A 22,347-nucleotide genomic window follows, 5' to 3' on the forward strand; every position below is an offset into this window, starting at 1 on the left:
GCTTGCTTAAATGACAAGGCAAAAGAAGCAGCCCATGCATATGTAACTTGCAAAAAACTTGTGAATCTTTATATTTTTTGTAGAACAAACTCTTGATATTAGGTTTATGAGTAAAGGTATTCTCTGGCTTTCTCTGTGAAGTTCACTTTGATAGCCCTATGGAACTTTTAGTCATCACTGAAAGCAGTCCCTTCATCACCACACAGGCACAGTTTAAATGTGGCTGGATGCATTCCTGCCCAAGACTGCAAATGAAAAGGAATCTTGGTCATAGGTTTAAATTCCAGCAAACTGTAAAGCAAGCAGTAATGCATCAGAGGAAGCAAAGCCCAGAGAAGTGCAGGATAGAGCAGTAACCCAGGCCTTCTTCAGCTCCCATTCCTTTTACTTTACTACAGCAATGAAGGAAGAGAGGAGGGGAAAAAAACCAAGCCCCAAACCCCCACAAAAACCAGCAGCACTTGCTGTCCTCTTTTACAACACCTGAGGCTTGAACAAGCCATTTCTATGGTTTGGCTTCTTCACTTCAAGTGTTGTTGTGTGACTGCAGGATATAGGAGTTGTTCTTTGTTCCCTTATCTAAAACATCTACAAAGAGCAGATCCCACATAATATTTGTTCACCTCTGTAGTTGTTATGCAAGCCAAAGAGTAAAGAAGACAAAAATTTTAATTAGGAAACAACTCTCCACACAGACTTTGTTGGTACAACATAGTTATAAGTACATCTACAAACACATACAGGTTCTTTGGACTATGAGTTTTTAAAATATATTTTATATGACAATGCAAACAAATCTGGAAAAAAACAATTTACTTCAAACTTACGTAGAGGTAGCTGAACAGTACTCTGTCCAGTGATATGAGAGTATAACTTAAGTTTAATTTCAAGTTCATTACAGTGCACAAAAGGATGTTTTACAAACAAATGGAATATACAAGTCCACAAAACTTTTTATTTAAAATGGCTTGATAGATATATTTCTGGCACTCTTGTAACCACATAGCTTGATGGAATTAAATTGGACAAGTATATGGTTCCAAATTAAGACATCTTACACAGATAGTCTTTTGCTCCTCATTTTTGTACTTCTCCCATTCCTTATCAGGGAATTATAGAAGCTATTACATTGTTTTTGCTACACTTCTGCTCTGTAAACCTTTGTTCTGCAAATTGAATGTAAAGATTAAAAGGTGCATATGTTTTATATTTATAAAATATATGGCTATGACTATTAAAAAGCTCAAGAATGGCAATAACAGAATACAGGCACTTCTATGTGAGGGTTACTTTAGACCTTATGAAAATCCAACATTAGTAAGCACTTCACATGATACCTGGATGAGCAAGTCAATGTAATAGTTCAGGTTTTTATTATCCACCATTTTAATCCCCTTTAAGCAGATTAGTTTCTTTCTTCTTTCAGACAACATTTATTTAGCAAAGTGTTTCAAGAGAGTGACTTTGCTCAAGCTACTATTTTGCTATAGCTATAAGACTTCCAGTGATTTACTGGGCTTTGGAAATAAACCCCAGCTCTTTAACTACATGCTGCACTAGTTACAGTTTCAGTTGTGAATTAAATGAGAACTAAGCAGGGGTTGAAAAGAAAGACTGTGTTCCTCTGATGTAGGACCTGGGGGAAATTGGGAGCACTACCCTAAGTGCATAGAGGTCCATGGGGTTTTTAAGCACAAAGACCCTACAGTTAATTTTAGCTTTCTTTTTTAGATAAGTGTTTGTGAACATGTTCTCCATTCCTAAACATTGCATTTAAATACAACTCCTGTCATTGATTTGAACACCAGTAAAACTTCAGCACCAAGTAGAAATCATTAAAAAGAAAATTTTTCACAATGAGAACAATCAGCCATTGGAATAATTTTCCCAGGGAAGTGTTGGATTTCCCAACACTGGACACTTGTGAGATTTGGCTGGGTAGCCTGCTGGACCATCTTGTCTAGACCATGCTTGTGCCAAGAAAAGTTGGACCAGCTGATCTTTGAGGTCCCTTCCAACCTGGGATTCTATGATTCTGTGAAAAGACCATCTAAAACAGAACTCAACTCTATGAAGCTCTTTCTCTACAGCACAGATTAAGACATACCTGCTACATCCAAATCCACTTTTTTTTTTTTTTTCCTAAGATTAAAACAATCTTTGGATTAATAAATCCATGGTTGAGGTGTTCTGTCAGTAAGCAGTCATACAGGACAGAAGGACGGCCGAGCAACACTTCATCCATTCAGTCTGACAGCTGGTAACTCTTATTGCTACATTGTAATGGAAGATAGCAGCACTTAAAGTAACTACAGAAAAAAAGCAAGAGGAACTTCTACAACTAACACCAGAATGTCACTTAAGACTTAGCATAAAGGCCTATCACACCATTTTATCATTTCATTAATAAAACTACTGAACTACTGTCTAAGCAGCCTGTGCATTACTTATGCCCCCACAACGATTAATCAATACATCTGACCACACAGGAAATGCAAGTTTGAGTCATGATTTGGTTTGTTGGGTTTTTTGTTTTTAGCAGATGAGCAAGACTGGTTATAAAACTGGGTTTGGTGTCTAGAAAAATGTGAGCAGCTTAAAAAAAATATCCCCCAATTAGTATTTTATCTGATCAATGCTATTTCTATAATTAAACTGAAGGTATTTTTAAATCTGTTCAGCTGTTTATTCATGCCTGTGATAAATGTTGCATTTACATCCTTGTTCTTATTTATGCAACGGAAAAAAATCAGTGATAGTGTGGCATACCTAGATTTTTTTTGGTTTTAAACATCATTACTGAAATTTCAGCATCTCAGCATAATGAAGGCTAAGAGTACTCCTTGTCCAGTTTTTCCTGGACAGGTTTGTGTTCTTTAGCATATATCTTTCTCAGCATTGGTTTTCACTTCTGATGGAATCTGCAGACTTTGGCCACTAATCTAGGATGCGTGGCCATATAATATCCCCATAGAGAATGCTACTGTACCTGTACAGAAGGAATTTTGATTTGTTGCGCATATGCAGATCACCTGTTTGCATTACATGCAGTAGGTCCAGTGCTTCCAAGCTGCAACAAATGCACTGGGTGTTCACCATGCAGGGCATGTACACAAGTCTCTGCTTGGAAATTCTGGCAGCTTTACTCAAGGCTAACAGAAAAAAACCAATATTCATCTCTAAAATAAAGGATTCTTTCCATGACAGTTTCTAAAACAACAAAACAGGCAGAGTGAGTATGTAGAAGTTACAGCATGCAGGATAAAAAAAAAATAATTACATCAGTGAGAAAACAGTTTAAATTAGTATTTAAGCTCCTTTTCCCACAGATAAGAGTAACAAAAGTGGAAGCTTTTTTCCTGTGGGAGCAATATGCTCTGCAATAGCACATAATGGCTTGTGGAAGCATTGCATTTATTGCAGCTTCACTTCCAAACAACTAGAAATCACTTTGTTGTTGACTTATGAAGATAAAATGCCCTAGCAGGCAACATCACTTGGTACTGTTCAGAACATGTAGGTGTTTTTATACATTGTTTACAGCATGCCAAGTACCACTCATGGAGGAAGTGCAGTAATGCAGCAGTGTGGAAGGAAGTTACAGCATTTCCAAAGTAACTCAATGCAAACAGGATACAGATTCTATGTGCACCACGAGGGTGAAACATGTTTGTCTTCCATTTGTTTCTTTGGTACCCTTATAAAAAAAGTCCTACAAATTTAACAGAAGGGGAACAAAGGTAGCTTTATGGAAACTATTTTTAACTAATAAATATTTCTGATGAGATAATGGAAAAACATGAATGATTGGAAAAGCATGCAGAAAAAATGACATTAAACTCTACTGCTTTTTTTTTTTCATAAAGGCATGAAATGGCAGAGTGCTATCCTGCATAAAAAAACCCCAAGAAATTTATAGCATTCCATAACATTCTCACTTCATCCTAGTTTTTGCCACTGAAAAGGAAAACAGTAGCTTAGAATAAAAGGCCCAGGTTCGCTCACATTGAAATCAGTGAAAGTCAAAATCAGATGGAGGTAAGAGCAGTCCCAGAAAGTGGTACACTGTAAGCAATAAAAGCAGGAAAAGAAGTATATGAACTGTTGGTTAAAAAAACCCCAAAACAACAAAACCAAGATACTTCCTGTTCTCATTTCTGCCCTATTTTTACCTGCTTTATAGCTAGAAGTAATCACACTAAAATTCACTTGCTTTCCTTGGGAGATAACTATTATTAGCAACACTACCCAGTCTCTTAAGAGAAAAGCAATGGCTGGGTAGAGACTTGAAGCTAACAGAAACCTGAAGATTGGGGTGAAATAAATAGCATTTATTACAACATATTCCTTCTTATGTGACACAAACTACCCTCTGAGTCCTACAGTTCAAAATAAATCCCCCCTCCCCCTCCCATACACACACTCCAAAGCCAAATCCCACCAAACAATTAAAAGAAATAAAACTCATCTTAACAGCAACAAGAGTTGATGGGGGGGAGGAAAGTAATTCTATGTATTAACCCACAACAAAATGACACCAATACTTCCAATTTTCTCTAAGATAAGCCACTTTCCATATATTGCAGCTCTTTCTTCACAGCTGTTTGTAGCCATTGTCCATTTTTGCAAGAAAGAGTTCAGATATAAATGCAACTTCAAGTTATTCTGTTCTGTGAAATATTGGGGGATAGAGCCTTCTGTCACCACTCTGGTCAATTCCCGCTGACATCAACCATCAGTACTTGAATTTACCCACCACTTAAACACAAACAGGTGCTTGACTGTTTGTTTGTATCAGGAACCTCACCACAAGCATAGGATGAATCTCCAACAGCTGTGCTTGAATTAACTCAGACAATCTGTGTATTCAAAGACTTCAAGGCAGGATGTTTTGGGGGTGTTCTTAAGCTACAGTAGAACTGGGGATGAGTAGAAAAACATTCAAAGTATTTGAACACAAATAACTGAAAAATTATCAAAGCAGTTGCTTGTGCACTGCTAGAATCATCATTTTTGCCCCCAGTCATAAATACAGGGTAAAAACACTATAAATAGAGCAGCTCACTCTCCTTTAGTGAATGAACACATAAATAATATACATTTTGAAACAAAAAAAAAAAATCATAGTGCAAAAATAAATTATCAAACAGAAGTTGTGAACATTATTTTACACAATGCTATATAAAACCTGAACCATTTGAATAAAAGACTTTGCAGTTCACTGAAATAATGCATTAACCTTATTATTTCTGCTTCACATTAAACTGCACAGTTTATCCTTTATCCACTAAAAAATAAAAATAAAATAAATTAAAAAAAAACCCTTAAGATTTTTTAAAGGTTTATGGCAAACAAGATCACTTTTTGTTCTATCACATTTGTTATGAATTTAGCAGTGCAGTGATTGAATACTTGTTTCAGTTCCAAATGGAAACTATTGAAGTATCCATAAACATCCCCTACTGTTTGTAATTCATTCTCTTTGAAATTCAGGCTTGAAACACCCTGATACTCAAATCTGTAAGACATTATTGCAGTTAGATGAAGTTACAAGAGACAGTCTGCAGTCAAGGACTGTGGGAGACTCCCCAGCTCTGCTCCTCACCATCACCGCGATCTGGTGCGGGACATGAACGTAAGGACACGTCTGATGCCATTCAAGCGGTCTTTGAGGGATTTCATGGCCAGGAAAGGGAGCTGAGCTCTGTTCTCAAGTGGAAGGACAGCTAGAACCCACCAGCACCAGGCTGGCCCATTTGGGTTAGCCTGCAGTCAGAGAAAAAAAACCCCAAAACAACAAATTAGAAGTCAGGATTTATGCAGCTGGTAAGGTTCTGGTTTTGAGGATTTAACTCTGAAAACACAGTTTTTGATAGCAATGTAGCAAGTTGATAATTTCACTGCCAGCCTAATGGCTGATTACTGGTTGGCCTGAAACAGATTACAATCAAGTAGTGTCTTTCCTAAAAATAGGATGTTAAAGGAATTTCTATTACTAGCAACAATTTATTGGCTGGGCCTTCTGAATTTTTTAAAAATCAATTTTTTCCCCATGTTATTACTGACCCAGTTCTTTAGTATTATTGTTTTCTTTCCCCATACTTTATGACACTACCTCATATTTAGCTCTTGTTGTTATATTCTGCTATTTTAGGACTCCACCATTTGCAGTCCTTTAAAAAAAATAACAAGTTTCCAGTTGCCTATTCATTCTCAGTCATTTAATGGGGGAAGCAGAGCAGGCAAAAAGGCAGTTCAGTCTCCTGGGATTAATGCAGTGAGATAAACAGTCTCAGGTTATCAACATTAAATATGAGCCTTTTCTTTGCAACTGTGCTACCACTGGTGTGTGGCAACAGAATTCAGAGTCTCAGCTTACATGGGGTAAATGCAGAGTATTCATATTTTCATCTTAAAACACAATGCCTGCCAGCTTATCGGATATCTCTGCTATTTCTGTCTCTAAAAGTTACATAAGCCACTGATTCTGGATACCTGTGGGTCAGGATCCTTAGCTGGCATTGGACCAAAATGACTGAGAATTCGACTTTTGAGTGCTTGCTTGAGGGAGTTAAACCACATATAAGCCTGATCATAGACGGAGTCATGGAGAACAAGTAATGCAGCATACTCTTGTCCTTGCACCTGGAATGAGCAATGAGAGGGGCAAGGTTACTGTTAGTTCAGCCTGCATGTTGGGGAAGGCATAGGATTTTCAGGGCTGGGTAGGGGAAAAAACAAAACAAAACAACAAAACAACAACAACACAACAACAACAACAACAAAACAACAACAAAAAACAACAACAACAACAAAGAAACAAAAAAGAAACAAACAAACAAACAACAACAAAAAAAACCAAACCAAAAAACCCCACTGAAACCCCCAAAAAACCCAAAACAAAACCGCATGCCAAAAGAGTTTTGGAATAAATAGAGAGCTCATTTGGTGTTTTTCTCCTTCTGATGTCCCTCCCCTACCCAAATTCTTCACTTTCACTGTATTCTAACTCAAAAATATGTATTTCTGCCCTTTCTGGATTGTTGTATGAAAAAACCTTTACACAAACATCACACAAAAATGGGAAAAAGATTATGCAAAGGTTTGTTTTTTTTTTTTTTTAATCAGTAGTGCCTCAGAGTAGAGATTTTATCTTCCCATTACATACCAAAAGCTCTTAAGAATTAATGCAAGCAATTTTGAAGGTTTTGGTACAACCAATCCTGCTGCTTCTTACATGAATGGGGATTTTCTAACTGGCTTCCATACAAATGGCATCAGGTTCTCCCTCCACCCTCTTTATGAACTGCAGTTATTCTGTGTAGAAGAGCAGCAAGATCTCATCCTGGGTTCAATTAGACTTGTCCTCTGAGAAATACCTCCAGAAAACACTCTTCAGTACACTGGCAGTGTGTATGTGTGCTTGTGCTAACCATTATATGTCCCACTGTTACCATGAGCAGTTATTAAATACCACAAATTGGTTTTATTAGAAACTTGCACAGAAAAAAGAACTCACTTAAAAACATACATGCTTAGAATTTCTCAGGTAATATGGCTTAAATGAAATATTTCTAAATTTACCTTTTGATCCTCAATATACTCAATATCTGCTGTGTTATATCCATCACGCTGGCTGTGCTGGATCACCTTAAATCTCCTCTTGCCAATGCTGTCGACAACAGAGCGACCATCAGCAAAGAATTCAACATTTCTTATCTCCAGAATGCAGCCATAATCTGCAAACCTATTGAAATCAGAACAAAAGCAAGTAAACAAGTCTTATTCTCTCCACCCTGAGTTCCACAGAGCTGCCATACAGCCAGTCCCTACCACAAAGGTATTTACCAATGTCAGCTCATTTCTATTGTTCATAGCACTGACCTGCTGTAGTTCAAATTATTCCACAATTGTCTGCAAAACTATCAGGAAGATTCAGACTGTCTAATCTGATTAATGCTAACTGGATGTTTTGGAATACAGGGAACATCTTATGAAACTGGAAGATATACAGACAGAAGCAAACTTTCTCCATAATCCTAATATGGTCAGTCAGTTTGTACAGAAGGGGAAGTGCAATTCAGAATATTAGCATTATGGAAGAAATCTACGAAGAAAAAAGGTTTTGCACAATTTCAGCAGATTTTACTTTGCAGGTGGGCACTTTCTGCAAATTGTACTTTTCACAGAGTATATGTACCCAATAGGTGTACAGCATAAAAAGAAGGGAGAAAAGCCAAATAGAGAGTCAAACATTGAAGTCAAATTACCTAAGACTGACTGTAAATGGCTCAATGTAAATGCTCAGCCAGTACTTATGAAGGTCCTGTTCTACTTCTGCAGCCTCCACTATATTCAGAACAGTGAGGATTTAAACATATCCCATAACTTAAGGAAATTTAGACCAAGAGCACACCTTACTGCTATTTTGATTTCTCGTGCCAAAACATTCAGCAGATTTGAAAGCTAGAGAAAAATACACTTTCTTTTCATGTATTACAGGAGGTCTGCAGCTCAATCACATGTTACATACATTCAGTTATGAGTGCTTTGAGAGAACAGACATTATCATATTAATCATATTAGTCAGAATCCAAGAGCTCAAGAGAAAAACTTCTGTCTCCTCAATGTCTTTAACCTGCATGATTAGGAAGAAACTTTCTCTGCTGGAAAACTATGGCAGATATTACAGCCATGGACCTTTCTGCACCTCTCCACTGGCTCAAGACTAAGTGGGTTCCTCAAATGGTCCAAGCTCTTCACTCACCCTTTGACAGGGTCGCTGATGCACATCCCAAACTGTTTGGTGCCAGTCTCCATGCACCTCCGGATCATCAGCCGATAGCACGGCTCAAAGATGTGCAAAGGACATGGGACTGTAGGATAAGCCATTGTGCACACAAATATGGGAACATTCTTATTTAGGCTGTAAGAAAGAAAGGAAAAATAGGATATGACCTTTTACCAAACTACTGACACATAAGTCTCATGTTCTTTAAAATTATGACATCTTAAACCAGAAATTATAACTTCCTTAGAATAAAATTTTTAATGGAATAAGTAAAAGCTAAAATTATTTTCCGTTTAACTGATTAAATACTCTAGAAAATGATACACCACTTAATAGCAGACAAATTTTTCATTGAGCTTTCTGGATTTGCTAGTGGAAGCATTATTAGATCTCTAGTATTGCTTTTATTTTTTTTTATTTCCCTTAATCCCATTTCTTCCCTATCCAGTAGATGCCAAACCCCATCCTATCAGACTACTTCTACCTATTGTCTCAGTCTACGCCTTTAACAGAGGTTCACTGAAAGCAGACACATTGCTTTGTACTTGGTTTAAAAAGCAACCTTCTGGATTTCTTCTACTTCTCTCTATTCTTTAGCACAGTGTCTAGTTTTTATGCTCACTCAAGCACAGTTTCACCTGGACCCTGTTCTCTGAAATCACATGATACAGAGAAAGAAGCTCCATCAGCATCTTCTCAGCTCATGTTCCACAGAAGGCAGAGCCATTCACAGCTAACAGCAGCAGAATTAGAGATGGGATTTTACATAAATGGATTACATACTTGGAAAGCTCTGCTATTTCCTCTTCATAAATCTTTCTCCTTTCAGTGAGTTCTTCTGGAAGATATCTGGCTATTAGCTCCTCCATTAGGACTGTTTTACAGTATTTCCTCATAGCCAAGCACTGCAGTAAGAACACACACAAGCAGTTAGAGAGAGCACCCAGCACCTCACACACAGAGTATGGTGCCTGTGCAAAGGGCACCATCCATTACCCCCACTTTCTGATGTCTGTGATTCTATCATCTGTTAAACTTGCCACTGAAGAGTTGTTTTTTTAACTATTCCCCGTGTTACAGACATTTACTTCGGAAATCTGGAAAGTAAAAATCACCTACAGATTTTTTAAGTACAGGCCTGGTTCCAAGGTTTGAACAGAGACTAGCCATGCTTGGCAACTCACAAGAGCATTTTAAAAGTCACATTCTTCCTGAGTTATGTAATATTTGTTTTTGTGTTGGGAAACATCAAAGCTGTCTGAAGGTGAAGTTGTTCCTATCATTTGCACTTGAACTTCTGCTGAAGAAATCCAAGGATTACCTCTGAGAGCCCTTCCTTGCACAGGGGACATTTTGGGTTGTGATCCAGGCATCTCTCCAGACATTTGAGGCAGAAGGTGTGTCCACAAGGTGTAGTGACAGGTTCATAGAAGAGCCTGGATTGGAAAATCCAAGAGCAAAAAGACAACAATATCGTGTACTAAAGTAAAAGAAAAACGTTGCTACCAAAAAAAGCTGAATTCATTCACTAACTTAACTACTGACTATTGCAGGGATAAAGTTACTTCTTGCTTTTAATATCTTAAAACAGCTTTTGTATTTATTCAGTTTACAGACTTTTTATTGCCACCCAACATGAAAGGCAGCCCATGAACTCTGAATTCAGTGAATGTGAGGAACAATACTGTCACAAACTTCTAACAAGCCAACATTTAATTCTCTTCTGTGTGAGCAATAAACAGAAGCAGAAGCTGGACCATCTGACTTCACTAATGAAATTGAGTAATTCTTGCTCAACTATTACTGAAATTTTGTGATTACTTATATGTGTAGAGCTAAGCACAAAATACCTATTTGCAGTAATAGCCCATATCAGCAATTGCAATAAAATGGGACTTGGCAGCTCTGGAATAAATGGTGGGACTCAAAGATCCTGGAAGTCTTTTTCAACCTAAACAATTTTATTATTCTATTAATGCCAGCTCTAATGGGTATTCATCTCTTTTTTGTTTGTTTGTTTTTGAATAAAGTTTTTAACCTTCAAGTGACTGCTTTTCTGGAAAATGAGTGACAGGAGGTTCATGTTTCATCTGAAAGAATATTTAAATATATAAGGCCAAGTCTTCAAAGTATCATGATAGCTATTCTTTACCCATTTCAAGGACCTCTATGACACGTATTCTCATGAAAAGATTTTTTTTCCTTATTATGATCATGTGATATTGCAAAGTCATGTCTCCTTGTCAATAAAGACCTTAAGGAGATGTAAATAATACATAAGTTTTTATAAAAATAGAAACAATTCAAATCTAGAAACTAAATTGTCTGGAATATACTGTATTTTACAACATACTGTCTGAGCATTTTAAGGTCTTAAATACTAGTCTCATTATAATTTAGGTGAAATAATATTTTTTGTTTAAAGTACTAGTTTATCAAAACAGTACACCATGTTCTATTAAACGTGGAAATTACAACATGTAAATCCACGTTTATTAGCATCTTTGACATCTTTGAGTGTATTTAAGAATCCAATTGGCTTTTAACAAGACTGCCATAGAGAGCTTATTAAATGTCATTAGTTACTAAAAACATTGACATTTAAGCAATGGAACATATGAAATAGTACCTAAAATGCCACACCTATCTGATTGCAACTTGATGGTGTAATTGAAAACACTTGTTAACTGTTTCATGAACAGAAACCTCACTTAAACTATGTGAAACACTGAATTCTACCCCGTGTTCCAGTAAGCACTGCATTGCATATGTAATTATTTGGTAGGCACTGACTTCATCTGAAATGTAGCATAAAGACAAGATACTCCTGTTAAAAATCCTGACTCTGCCTTAGCTCTCACAAAAGCCAGCAGCAGCTTTTCCTAACAACTGTTAGAGGACCTGGACAAGCTCCATGACTTGCAGAAAGAAACACTACAGAGCAAGACTCCTCATGACATTATTTTGAGCTACTGTAACAGCAGAAACTAAATTGCTGTAGATAAATGCTCCTTCTTTTCTCACCAGTATGTTGCTTTGACTACTTTGTATTTTCTGCTTGCTGCTGGAGCAAAGGTAGATCAATAACATTTTGACCCCTCCATCAGACAAACAGGTTAATAACAGCTCCTGCTGCTAATTGTGAACAGGTCAGTAGGTTACTAGGTAATTAGTCCAAAGTGTCTCAGGAATCAAATCCCCAAAACACTTCTGAAGGACATGGCAGGAAATAATTATAATTGATCTGCATAAATAACAAGAAAGATCTTAGGAGAGCATTCCTGAGCACAAGCCTTCCTTGAGCAGTGGTGTTACAAAGCCAACATCCTTCTGAAGGCAAGGCCTGCACAGTTGGGACTACAATTCCATGCTCTATACTGTAAGGGAAACAGTAATCCCTGGGTTAATGCCTTTACAAATGTATTGTAGTCTGGCTGTTTCTGATTTAACATAGAGGATGAGAAAGTAGGATTAACTATTTTATTGAAAACACCTGAAAAATCCTTTGTGGACACCATGATAAACAGGCAGAATCACTAAACCATCTAAGACTAATTGTGTGGCTTTCTGTTAGAGGAAAGTTTTGTTCTTTGCACTACGGAGTGTTTTGACAGCTGCAAAAACTTTTGGAACATATTTTAGCTGTAGACAGGCAGAGGGAGGGGGGCAGATCTGATTTATTCCAAGCAGAAGCAAATCAGACAATACAGCAATTGGTCATCAAAGCTTTCAGTTTGTCTGAAACAAATTGAAGCCTCCTCCTCTGCATACAAACAAAATCCAGATTTCTTGAAACACAGGCCTTCAGAAGTAAATCCCTAAAGAGACTATCTGCAATTTAAGAATTAAAAAAAATTGTACAAAAATAACTCCAACATGAATTATAGATAAATCTGGGCAATTAAAAAACCAAACAACCTAAGCAACACCCACTGCAGCAAGTGAAACACCTTCCCAATATTTCTAAGTCACTAAAAAACCTCCAACATAATGTATTTGCCAAAGTTAAAGTATTTTGTACAAAACAAGTAGTAAAATAGACACAGTTGACAACTCCTACTTGTTTTACTAAGCCATTGCTGTTCCCAAGAATAACTGTTGTTTAACTGGAAGAAGAAATCTTCAAGCAAATGGAGTGGCTGCCTCAGCAAAGTGAGGAACACATCTCTTGAGCAAGAGAGTTAAAGCATTCTCTTGTTTACTTGCAAGATCCCCCTATTGCAGGCAACACAGTACCTCATGTGCCAACTCAGAATATTCACTGGATGTGGTCTCTTCAGGTATTTTGTGCTTTTTGTGACAAACAGCTCTACAAATTCCCAGATGACAAACTGTGGGTTTGTGCACTGTGTCAGTGGCTGGGTGGGTATCACTGGTGACAGCAAATCTTTCAGACACCTTCACTAACATGCTTAACCCTCATGTGACTTTGTGTGCCCTTTCCAAAGCAATCACAGCCCAGAGAAGATCAAAGAGTCCCCATTCATCAACGGTGCTCAGAACTAAAGGTTTAGAAATACGTCACTGGAGTAAAAATCACAGTAAAAGCTAATTTCATGATAGAGGCAAAAGTAAGTGCCAAGTAAGCTAGAAAAGCTCTAGGTCATAAAAGCAAGGAAGATAGAGCTGGAAAGCTACAGATATCTGTGAGAAAAGAACACACCTCATACACAGGGAGCAGTCCAAATCCGATGGATCCACAACTTCAAATGGAATATGTTGTCCAGTACTATTTTCCTTAGTATCAACTACATCTATCAATAAAGAAAAAAACAGTAATTGAACAGAACTATGCAAGCACAATGCACTCTCATGTATTTATGCCAGCATCTGATATTTAAATGTGTTGTATATACTTGCAACTTACTGAACATGAATCATCATTACAGTAATTTCTATGCAAATCTTTAAATTCAGCCTTGGCACAAATCAGCACATGTGCCCCTAATTTTGGTCACATTATACCCACTTACAAAGGATTCAATCTGGCCTTGCTTTAGCAATTAATGTCAAAACACGTTTTGTTAGTGCTGAAAGTCTAAAGTGAGACAAATTTTTCTCTCATACCATTGTAATTGCATCCCACAGCATGAAAACAAGAGCAGATATCAAGAACAAATAGAGTTTGTACTTCTAAACTTTTAAAATTGTTATAGAAAGTGCTCAGACCATGTGCAACACTGATGTTCTTTGAAAGATTCAGAGCTCTGCTGGGTAAAGCACATGACCGAAACTTCTTTGCCCCTTTTTAGACTTTTTTTTCCTCTACACATAAGAGGAAAGATTCCACAACATGCACGTCTTGATTAGGCAAAAGAGAAAATACAAAAGGCAAAGTGTAATTTGGTCCCTCTTTGTCTGAATCCTACAAAAGAAAAGTTTCCATGGATCCTGTCCTGTGTGTAATTAAACATACCTTTCTTCATCAGTTTGCAGGGCACCTCAGAATTTCGCATCTCCTCTGAGCAGCACTTCCTTTTCAGGAGGCTGCATTTCTCAGAGATGAGAAAAGTAGACTCTGGCATGGAGGTGAATTTGTTCTCCTCCTCTGAGCAGTCCTTTTTGCTCTCTGTAATTTGTATAGATTTCCTCAAACTACCTGAAGTGGTTACATTTGGTTCCTCTTGAATGGAAAAACCCTTTTTCTGTTCCACATTGACCTGTGTGAAGAGAGGACTGACATTAGACCAAACTTCCGACAACTTGATAAGGAAAATACCTCAACCTGTCAAAAATCTTTAGTATTATGGATCACCAGGAAGGATGTTGTAGGTCAAGAAAGAAGAGTCTGAGAATTGCTAATCCTAATTAAAAAACCCAAACCCCAAAAAGCAAGCAACCAACAAACTTGATTTTCCCTCCCCACCACTGAGTATTTCCAGCCCTTTTGTGTGGCTTTAAAGCTTGAAGGTTGTGAAACTGGATTCAGGTAGATATCTGGCTAGATCTCATGTTTAATATATTGTTATCATTGAAGCTATGGGAAAATGCATATTATTTATATCATGGTGATAGCATTAACCAGCAGGAAAATCAAAACTACATCAGTTCATTTTAAGGAAGCAGTAAAAACACACAAAATTTGTAAGAGAGAAAATGCCCAGAGCTTCCTCTTGCAAGGCAGATTCCCTTCTCAGAGGATAAACAGTTCAGGGTTTATCTCATTATAGCCACAGGACATCCTGTGAACAGCCACTGCACAGGACATCTCCTGCCAGCTTTGTAATATCATCTCCCAGGATGGACCCAAAAACAGACACTGAGGATTGTGATGTGTAACATGCAGGAAGATGAGTGAACTGTGCCTTGAATGGCTTTGTGAAAGAGTCATGCAAAAGGGTTTCTTATCAGAATATCCTAACAGCCTTTCCATGGGGCAATATCACTGATTGTTTCTTATCAATCTCGACAAGGCAGCTCAAAACCTGCCACTTTTGTTTGTAAGGATTAGCCAAGTTTTCTCCTAAATATACAATAGATGCAAACCCCATCCCAAAGTTCAGGTTTCAGCAAAGCAGAATTGATCCTTACAAACCTATGACTGTAAACCTCTGCAGCCATTTACAAAACTACAGCTGCAAAACCCAAGTTATGAAGTAGCTAATATATCTTATGTAGCTCTACAATAACCTCTAAGTATTGTACAGACTGATTATAGAATGACTCCGTTACTGGCATCACCAGTTATAACTCAGGTTAAAGCTCTAGATTTTAGCATTTCACAGCTTTTGAGGGTATCCAAATCAAATCTACAGAGGCCCTTTTCCACTACCAGCTACTTGAAAGATTTTAAAAAAATAAGGAATTACAGGAGTAGAACTGACTCAATTCTGACATAAAATTTATCAGAAAAAACAGAGGAGTTCTAGTAAAGAAAAGAAGTCAAATAAGGAGACTTCAGTAAGTTAACACAGTTTTGCGTGCCCTGAAACTCAGTAAAAAACTGAGAAAATATACCCTCCTATCTCCCTCCCAGAGGCAAAAAGGAGAGAAGGCTTCCCAATGTGAACACAAAACACACAATAAATTAAGAACCACACATCAGACTTGATCTTTACCTTGAGCAACCTTTGTAGGTTATGGCTGGTGCCTCCAGATCCCACTGAATTTAGGAGATTCCCCTTTAATCTAGAGTGATGTGACAACAGCTGCAGGATATCGGGTAAGTGTTCCTGAGCATTTCCCGGGATGAGTGAAAACAAACTAAGTAGAAGCTGTGATATAAAACAGAACACTTCACTGCTTAGTTCCTTCCTTGCAACCTCTAAATGAAAAAGCAAGTAAGGGAATAGCTGAAAGAAGCATACAGGGTTTTGTTAAAACCATTTAAAGAGCCCTTTAAACTAGGGTAGGAACAAAAAGTGCAAGAGCTAATGCAATACTGGCCAAATAGAAAACAAGAAATGTTTTCAGAGTTAAACAAGCCCACAGAGTTATTAACCATTCTCTGTGATGTGACACACACACTGCCTTTGTCCTCTTTGTCCTGCAGTTCAGGGCTCACCAGAAATTATTAATACCTTTCTTAAATGTTTTTGTGGTGGTTTTTGTTTTTTTTTTTTCCCTGTACATCATCTTTCACTGGAGTTTACTAGTACAGAGAGCACTCATCTCACAGGCTTAATCCAAGATCAGCTGGGTAAATGTGTCTGATATTGTAAACTGTAGCTATTTTTAATTGACTTATGTGAGAATACAAAAAAGGTAGGCAGTAGAAAAATGCTATTTTTTCATTAGCTATAAGAAAATAAGTGAATCTGTTTCAAGTAGCAGCTTGAAGCCCCTTGTATGGCATAGATTATCAGATGAATATTTAAGGAAAGAAACAGAGCTGAATAGAAGACTTACACTTCAAAAACTAATTTCAACATCCTACTGAGGTGATCCTGCTGATGCCTGAGGAAGCCACATGACAGCTGAGATTTCTATTTAAAGCCAAAAAGGATTTCACAGGATCACACTGTGTCCAAACTAACACAGGCAGATACTTAATAAAAGCAGAACGTCACAACTGCACCCAAAGAATTTAGTAAAATGTAGTATGTCATTGTTATGAGAACAGCCTTGGAAATGACCCAGTAAAATATTGCATCATGGATGAACTCTGTGTCTGATGAGTGCACGAGTAATTCTTTCAGTCACAAGAAGCCTAGTTTTTCTCAGAACCTCACTGCTCAGAAATTAAGTATCTTAGAAATGGCTATTTGGAGTCAAAATTTAGAAATGGATCTGTTTGTTTCTGGTCTTTTTGCTCTAGTTCACAGAAAGTCTCCCAGCATGACTTTGAGCACAAATCATGACATAATGACAATGAAAGACTGCATGGAATCCACTGGAGAAAAAAGCAAACAAAACCCTCAAACGTCAGTGACAAAAAATCCTTGGAGGCTGAAATCTCAACCATATATAAAACGAGACAGAAATCTGATTTCACTACAATCATATACACTGTTACATTCATGAATAGAGTTTTACTGTAAGAATTCTACTGTGCTTTTAGAAAGCCTTATGTGCTACAGCACATAGAAACCCTAATGTTCCCATCCCACTAGTGATTGAGAATGGCATAAATACACTGCCATAAAGGAAAATAAAGCTATAATATTTTTATTGCCATAAGTAATCACTGCAACACTGAGCCTTTTAACTATGACAACAACAAAAAAATGATCCAATATCAAAATACTGAGGGGTGGGTAAACCAGCAGTATTCACAAAAGCCATATAAGAATTCAGACACATTGTATGTTGCAACTGAAAAAAGCCTCACTGCAGATCCATTTTTTTTTTGCTTATTTAACAATAATTATTAGCAACCCTAAAAAACTGTTTTAAAACTGCTCTTCCTTTGTTGACTGCTTCCTCTTTCACACCTTCTGCACACGCTGACACTTGGGCAGCATAACTGGCAGTAGGAAGAAAGCTGCTGCTCCCAAGTGGAGTCTGATGAGTGCTGCGTGTGGTGTTCTGCCAGTCACTGGCCTGATACATCATTCAACAGCAACTCCCCCTCTTCTGCACTCCATCACTGCTAATAGATTGCCAGACTAGGAATCAGATCAGAAATTTGAGAATCACAATAGTCTGTGGGTGGCAATTATTAACAATTCATTTTTTCCTTCAAAATTGTTGATGCTATCACTAACTGCTTCCACTGAATGGCTGAGTATATTTTCCTGCTACCTTCCTATCTTCAGATCAGCAATACACGACTCAAATGTGAGCAACAGTCTGGATTCGTATCTCCATCCAGCACTCTGCAGTAATGAGAGAAGGGAAAAAAATATCTTATCCTCCTTTATGAGAGGCCATTGAAAACAATTGAGCAGTTCCAGATGATTTAGGGAACTCACCTTTTGTGCCTCAGACTTGGCTGTCTTGTTCCCAGTATCTAAAGCAAGGCAGAAGAGAAACTCCCTTAAAGCTTCTTCTGTTTTCCCCAGATTAGCTAATGCTTGTCCTTTCCTTAGGTGACCCTGCAAGGAAACACATCCACAGCTGCAGCCACAGTGAAACCACAAAAGATCTTTATGAAGAAGGAAAAGTTAGACAGGAAAAAAAATCAGTATAACTATATCTTACACCTAGACATCACCAGTGTCTGTATTTCTAAACACAATAGTCCTGAAAACTACAAGGATAAACAGGATATTTTTCCACTCATGCAAGTATGATTTCCACAACACCTGAGCCCAAATGATATTGGAAACATTTACTTCCCCTATATCAACCTTCCAAAATAGTCATTTTTGTCCTTAGCATTCAATTTTTAGAGTTCACAAAATTGATACTCATCCAAGTCAAAGATAATAATCTCGGATTATTCTCCAGGACTAGCGTCGTCTTTCCTCACCTCAGGGAGGTCAAGATTATAATGGTTACATGTCTGTAAATTCCAGGAGTCCAAGAAGTTACAGGACTTAAAGTCTCCTTCAGATTCCACTGTCTGAGCATTCTAACCATTTCTGCCTACCAGGGCAGGATCAAGGTTTTAAAAAAGAGCCAGAACTCACTTTCAACCAGTATGGCTGGAGCCTGCATGCCGTTTCTGCATCGTGCAATGCATCTTCACAAGCTTTCAAAGTAGAGTTAATCTGGGACCGGTTGCTATAGAGTAAGTGGTCATTTGGAGCTGTAGGAAACAGAAAAAGTTGTTGATTAGGTTAAAAGAAACTAGTTACATAAGCTATATTCCTTAATTTTTATTTTTTTTAGGCACATGTTGGTGCTTCCAAGTTGCACAAACCCACAAAACATCCAGTTTGAAAATAACCATGTACTAAATTAAATCTGGAAACCTCTTTGGGCAACTCCAGACAAAACGCCGGCTCTGTATTATATAACTGCAGAGAACATTGCATAAATAAATGCTGAGACGCTCACACAATAAATTACCAGCACCAACTGAGGATCAGATGGTTGGTAGAGACGCACAGGAGACATTTAAGACAGCAGGAAGAATGCTGTCATACTGTAGGGAGTTTCAGAAGCGGTAGCATCGAAGTTTTTAAGTGATAAATAAGGGTGTTTTCATGCCAGAGCTCCGAATACAGGGGAAGAAGGGGCAGCATGAAGAATCAGGTAGCGCTGCAATGATCACAGAGTTACACACACTGGAGCATCAAGACAACGTGCGCTGGGAAGGCTGGGCACTTTTCTAGGGAACGCTTCCCTACAACACCTTGCCTTTAACTTCTACTTAGCACTCACAGCGTGAGTCACTTTTCCTTTTCCTCAAACTGCACGGAAAGGACCGCATCAAAAGTTCTCCCTGCCCGGCCCTGCAGGCGCTTCCCGGCGATGGGGATGGAGAGCGGGGCCGGGCGGGCGGGAGGTGCGGGACACGCATCCTTGGCGCTGCCCCCGCGCCCGGCTGAGAGCGGCTCCTCATCCCAGGGATGGCCAGCCGGGATCCCCGTGTCCAGAGCCCTTCCTCCCGGGGCGCGGCGCTCCCCCCCGGAGCTCGGCCGGTTACACAACGGCCCCGCCGGCCGGGGGGAGCCCCGCCGGACCGCAGGCTCGGGCTTACGCAACCGCTGCTCTCCTGACCCAGATTCACCGCGGGCCGAGGAGCCGAGACCCCTCCCTGGGGCTGCCCTCCGGGGCTCTCCCGACACCCGGCCCGGGGAGGCGGCGGCGGGCGGGGAGCGCGTCCCCGGCACACTCGGGATACCGGGATATCCATCCATCCCCGGCCAAACCCAGGGCTGGGCGGGCGAGCCCCGGCCGGTGCAAAGTTATCGCCCCTGGCAGAGAGGAGGAGGGAAGGGGAGCCCTTACCCAGGCTGACCGCTTCGTTGTACTTCTGCAGGGCGGCTTGGAGCTTCTTCTCCTTGTAGAGGAGGTTCCCTTCGTGCCGGAGCTGCGAAGCCTTGACTTGGCAGGGGAACCACTTGGTCAGCAGGTTGCTGAGGATGACATTGACCCGCAGGAGCTGCCCGGCCGCCGCGCCGCCCGCCTCCTTGCACAGGACGCAGCGGGACTGGGGCGCCCGGTCCCTCTCCAGGCACTTTTTGCAGAACGTGTGTCCGCAAGGCAAGGAAACGGGCTCGAAGAGGAAGCCCTGGCATTTGCGGCACCTGAAGACGTCCCACTCGCGGGGCGCGGCGGGCTGGCCGGCGGCGGGCAGCCCCTCTTTGCTCCGGACGCTCTGCGCCAGGCACTCCACCAGCTTCTCCAGCTGCTCGGCGCGCAGCTGCTGGTGGCGGGACGCCAGCTGGTACAGCGGCAGCGCCTCGTGCAGCCGCCCGCCGAAGGCCAGCGCGTCCGCCCGCCCGAGCAGCACCTGCCACTCGGGCCCCAGGCCGCCGCCCGGCGCCTCCAAGTTCTGCGCCTGCAGAGCCCCGGCCGCCAGCTGCAGCACCAGCTGGGGCTCGGGGCGCGGCGGCAGGTGCGAGCCCATGCTGGCGGCGGCGGCTCTAGCGCGGCGGGCGGCGCGGGACGCCGTGAGGGGCGGGCGCGGCGGGGCCCGGCCGGCCCATGGCGGTGGCGCTGCTGCCGCTGCCGCCCCGCGCCGGGAGCGCCCCGCGCCGCCGCCGCCGCTTATATACGGGCGGGCACGTGACGGCGGCGGCGGCGCTGATTGGGCGGCGCCCGCAGGTTGTTACAAAACCAGGAGGTTTTGTAACGCCGGGAGGACCCGGCCCGCGCCGGGAGGGGCCGCCCCGTACCGGCCCCGGGGCTCTTCAGGGCCCTCAGACACCCCGACACACCGTCCCCTTGGACACACAGTCCCTTTGGACACCCCGGGGCTCCTCCGGCCCCTCGGACACCCCGTCCCTTTGGACACCTCAGCCCCTCGGACACCCCGTCCCGCCCGCGCTCCCCCCGGTGCCGGGGTGGATTAGGCCGCCCGGAGAAGCGGGTTGTTGTTGTTGTGAGGGGAGTTGGGTCTGGCCCGCCGGTGTGTGTCTGTGCACAAGCGGAGTTTTGGTGTTTTGGTGCCTCCGGTAGCGCTAAAGAAACGCTTTCGGCTCCCAAGTGGTTTTAAAAAGCGAGAAGGCAATTTCCTGCTAGGACTGGGATAGCGAAGCTTTGTGGCTAATCATTCTCTTCAAGGGGATCTGCGTAGTAGTGAAGGTATTTTAATGTCAGGTGCTCCTGGTTTTAGAACAACCAAGGAAAACATCAGAAAGCGAAATGTTGTGTTTATTTAGTTTGGCAGTGTGGCACGTTGCACGGCTCTACCTGTCTGTGCCAGATTCTAGATGAAATGCACATTCCTTCTGATGTATCTTTGTTTTATTTAGGAGCAGTTCTGTTGACCGTTTAGATCTGCACGTTCCTGCCGATTCTTGCTAAATGAGAGAGTGGCACTAGTTGTGTAACTGTCTGTGCTAAATGTAGTCTGGAGAGAAAATCACCTGTGCTACTACAGAAAATAAGCTGTTCTACTAAAAGAAGTTGTGTAATGCTTTTTTGTTTGCGGCTTTATGCATATTTACAGTTACCAGAAATGTCCACGTTATGTATACGTACGCTTACATTCTAAAAATACAGATTTTTTTTCACACCGTCTTAAAATCCACTGCAGGATTTGAAAATTCTGATTATATCCTATTACTTATACACCAGCATCCTCACGAAGCTCAAGGGAGGGGATGAAGGAATTAATTTCCATTTTCTTACTTGCAGAAGTGTCTGGACTCCTCAGTTTAGACTGCATGAGCTAAGCAGGTATTAAGGGACGAGCCCTGCCTGTGGAGCTTGAATGGACAGGAAAAAAAATGAAAGAAAGGAAAGGCAATCTGAGTCTTGCAAGACCTTGTTTAGGGAGGATACTTGAGAAAATTCAGATGACCTTAGATTTAAAGAGGAAAAATTAGCTTAAAGCTGCTTAAAATCTGGATTTTAACTTTTAATGATACACACTGATTTTCTGATGTTTGTGTCCATGTGCAGGCAACATTATGATTATATAGAAAATCAGATATGTACCTGGAAACAGAAACCAGCCATGAGACCCTTCAATTGTCTTTTGATTCACAAATCACAATTGTGACTTGAAGACATTTTGCATCTGCCAAAAATTTGGCCCTTGTCTCTAGGGTTCTTGA

At 40.5% G+C, this 22,347-nt stretch overlaps 1 protein-coding gene across 1 annotated transcript; it reads right to left on the reverse strand.

Moving 5' to 3' along the window:
* Positions 1-651: 651 nt before the first annotated feature.
* Positions 652-20,693, reverse strand: LONRF3 (LON peptidase N-terminal domain and ring finger 3; the record flags this gene model as incomplete). The annotated part of the gene is made up of 12 exons (XM_083884592.1): positions 652-5,766; positions 6,496-6,645; positions 7,585-7,747; positions 8,768-8,926; positions 9,575-9,696; positions 10,113-10,227; positions 13,455-13,545; positions 14,208-14,451; positions 15,850-16,005; positions 18,145-18,267; positions 18,805-18,923; positions 20,072-20,693. The coding sequence occupies 12 exons, from the start codon at positions 20,691-20,693 to the stop codon at positions 5,608-5,610; spliced, it is 2,223 nt and encodes a 740-aa protein (XP_083740718.1). The 3' UTR covers positions 652-5,607.
* Positions 20,694-22,347: the final 1,654 nt, after the last annotated feature.

The sequence above is a fragment of the Zosterops lateralis genome (assembly GCF_965231275.1).
Source record: "Zosterops lateralis genome assembly, chromosome: Z".
Taxonomy (NCBI): Eukaryota; Metazoa; Chordata; class Aves; order Passeriformes; family Zosteropidae; genus Zosterops; species Zosterops lateralis.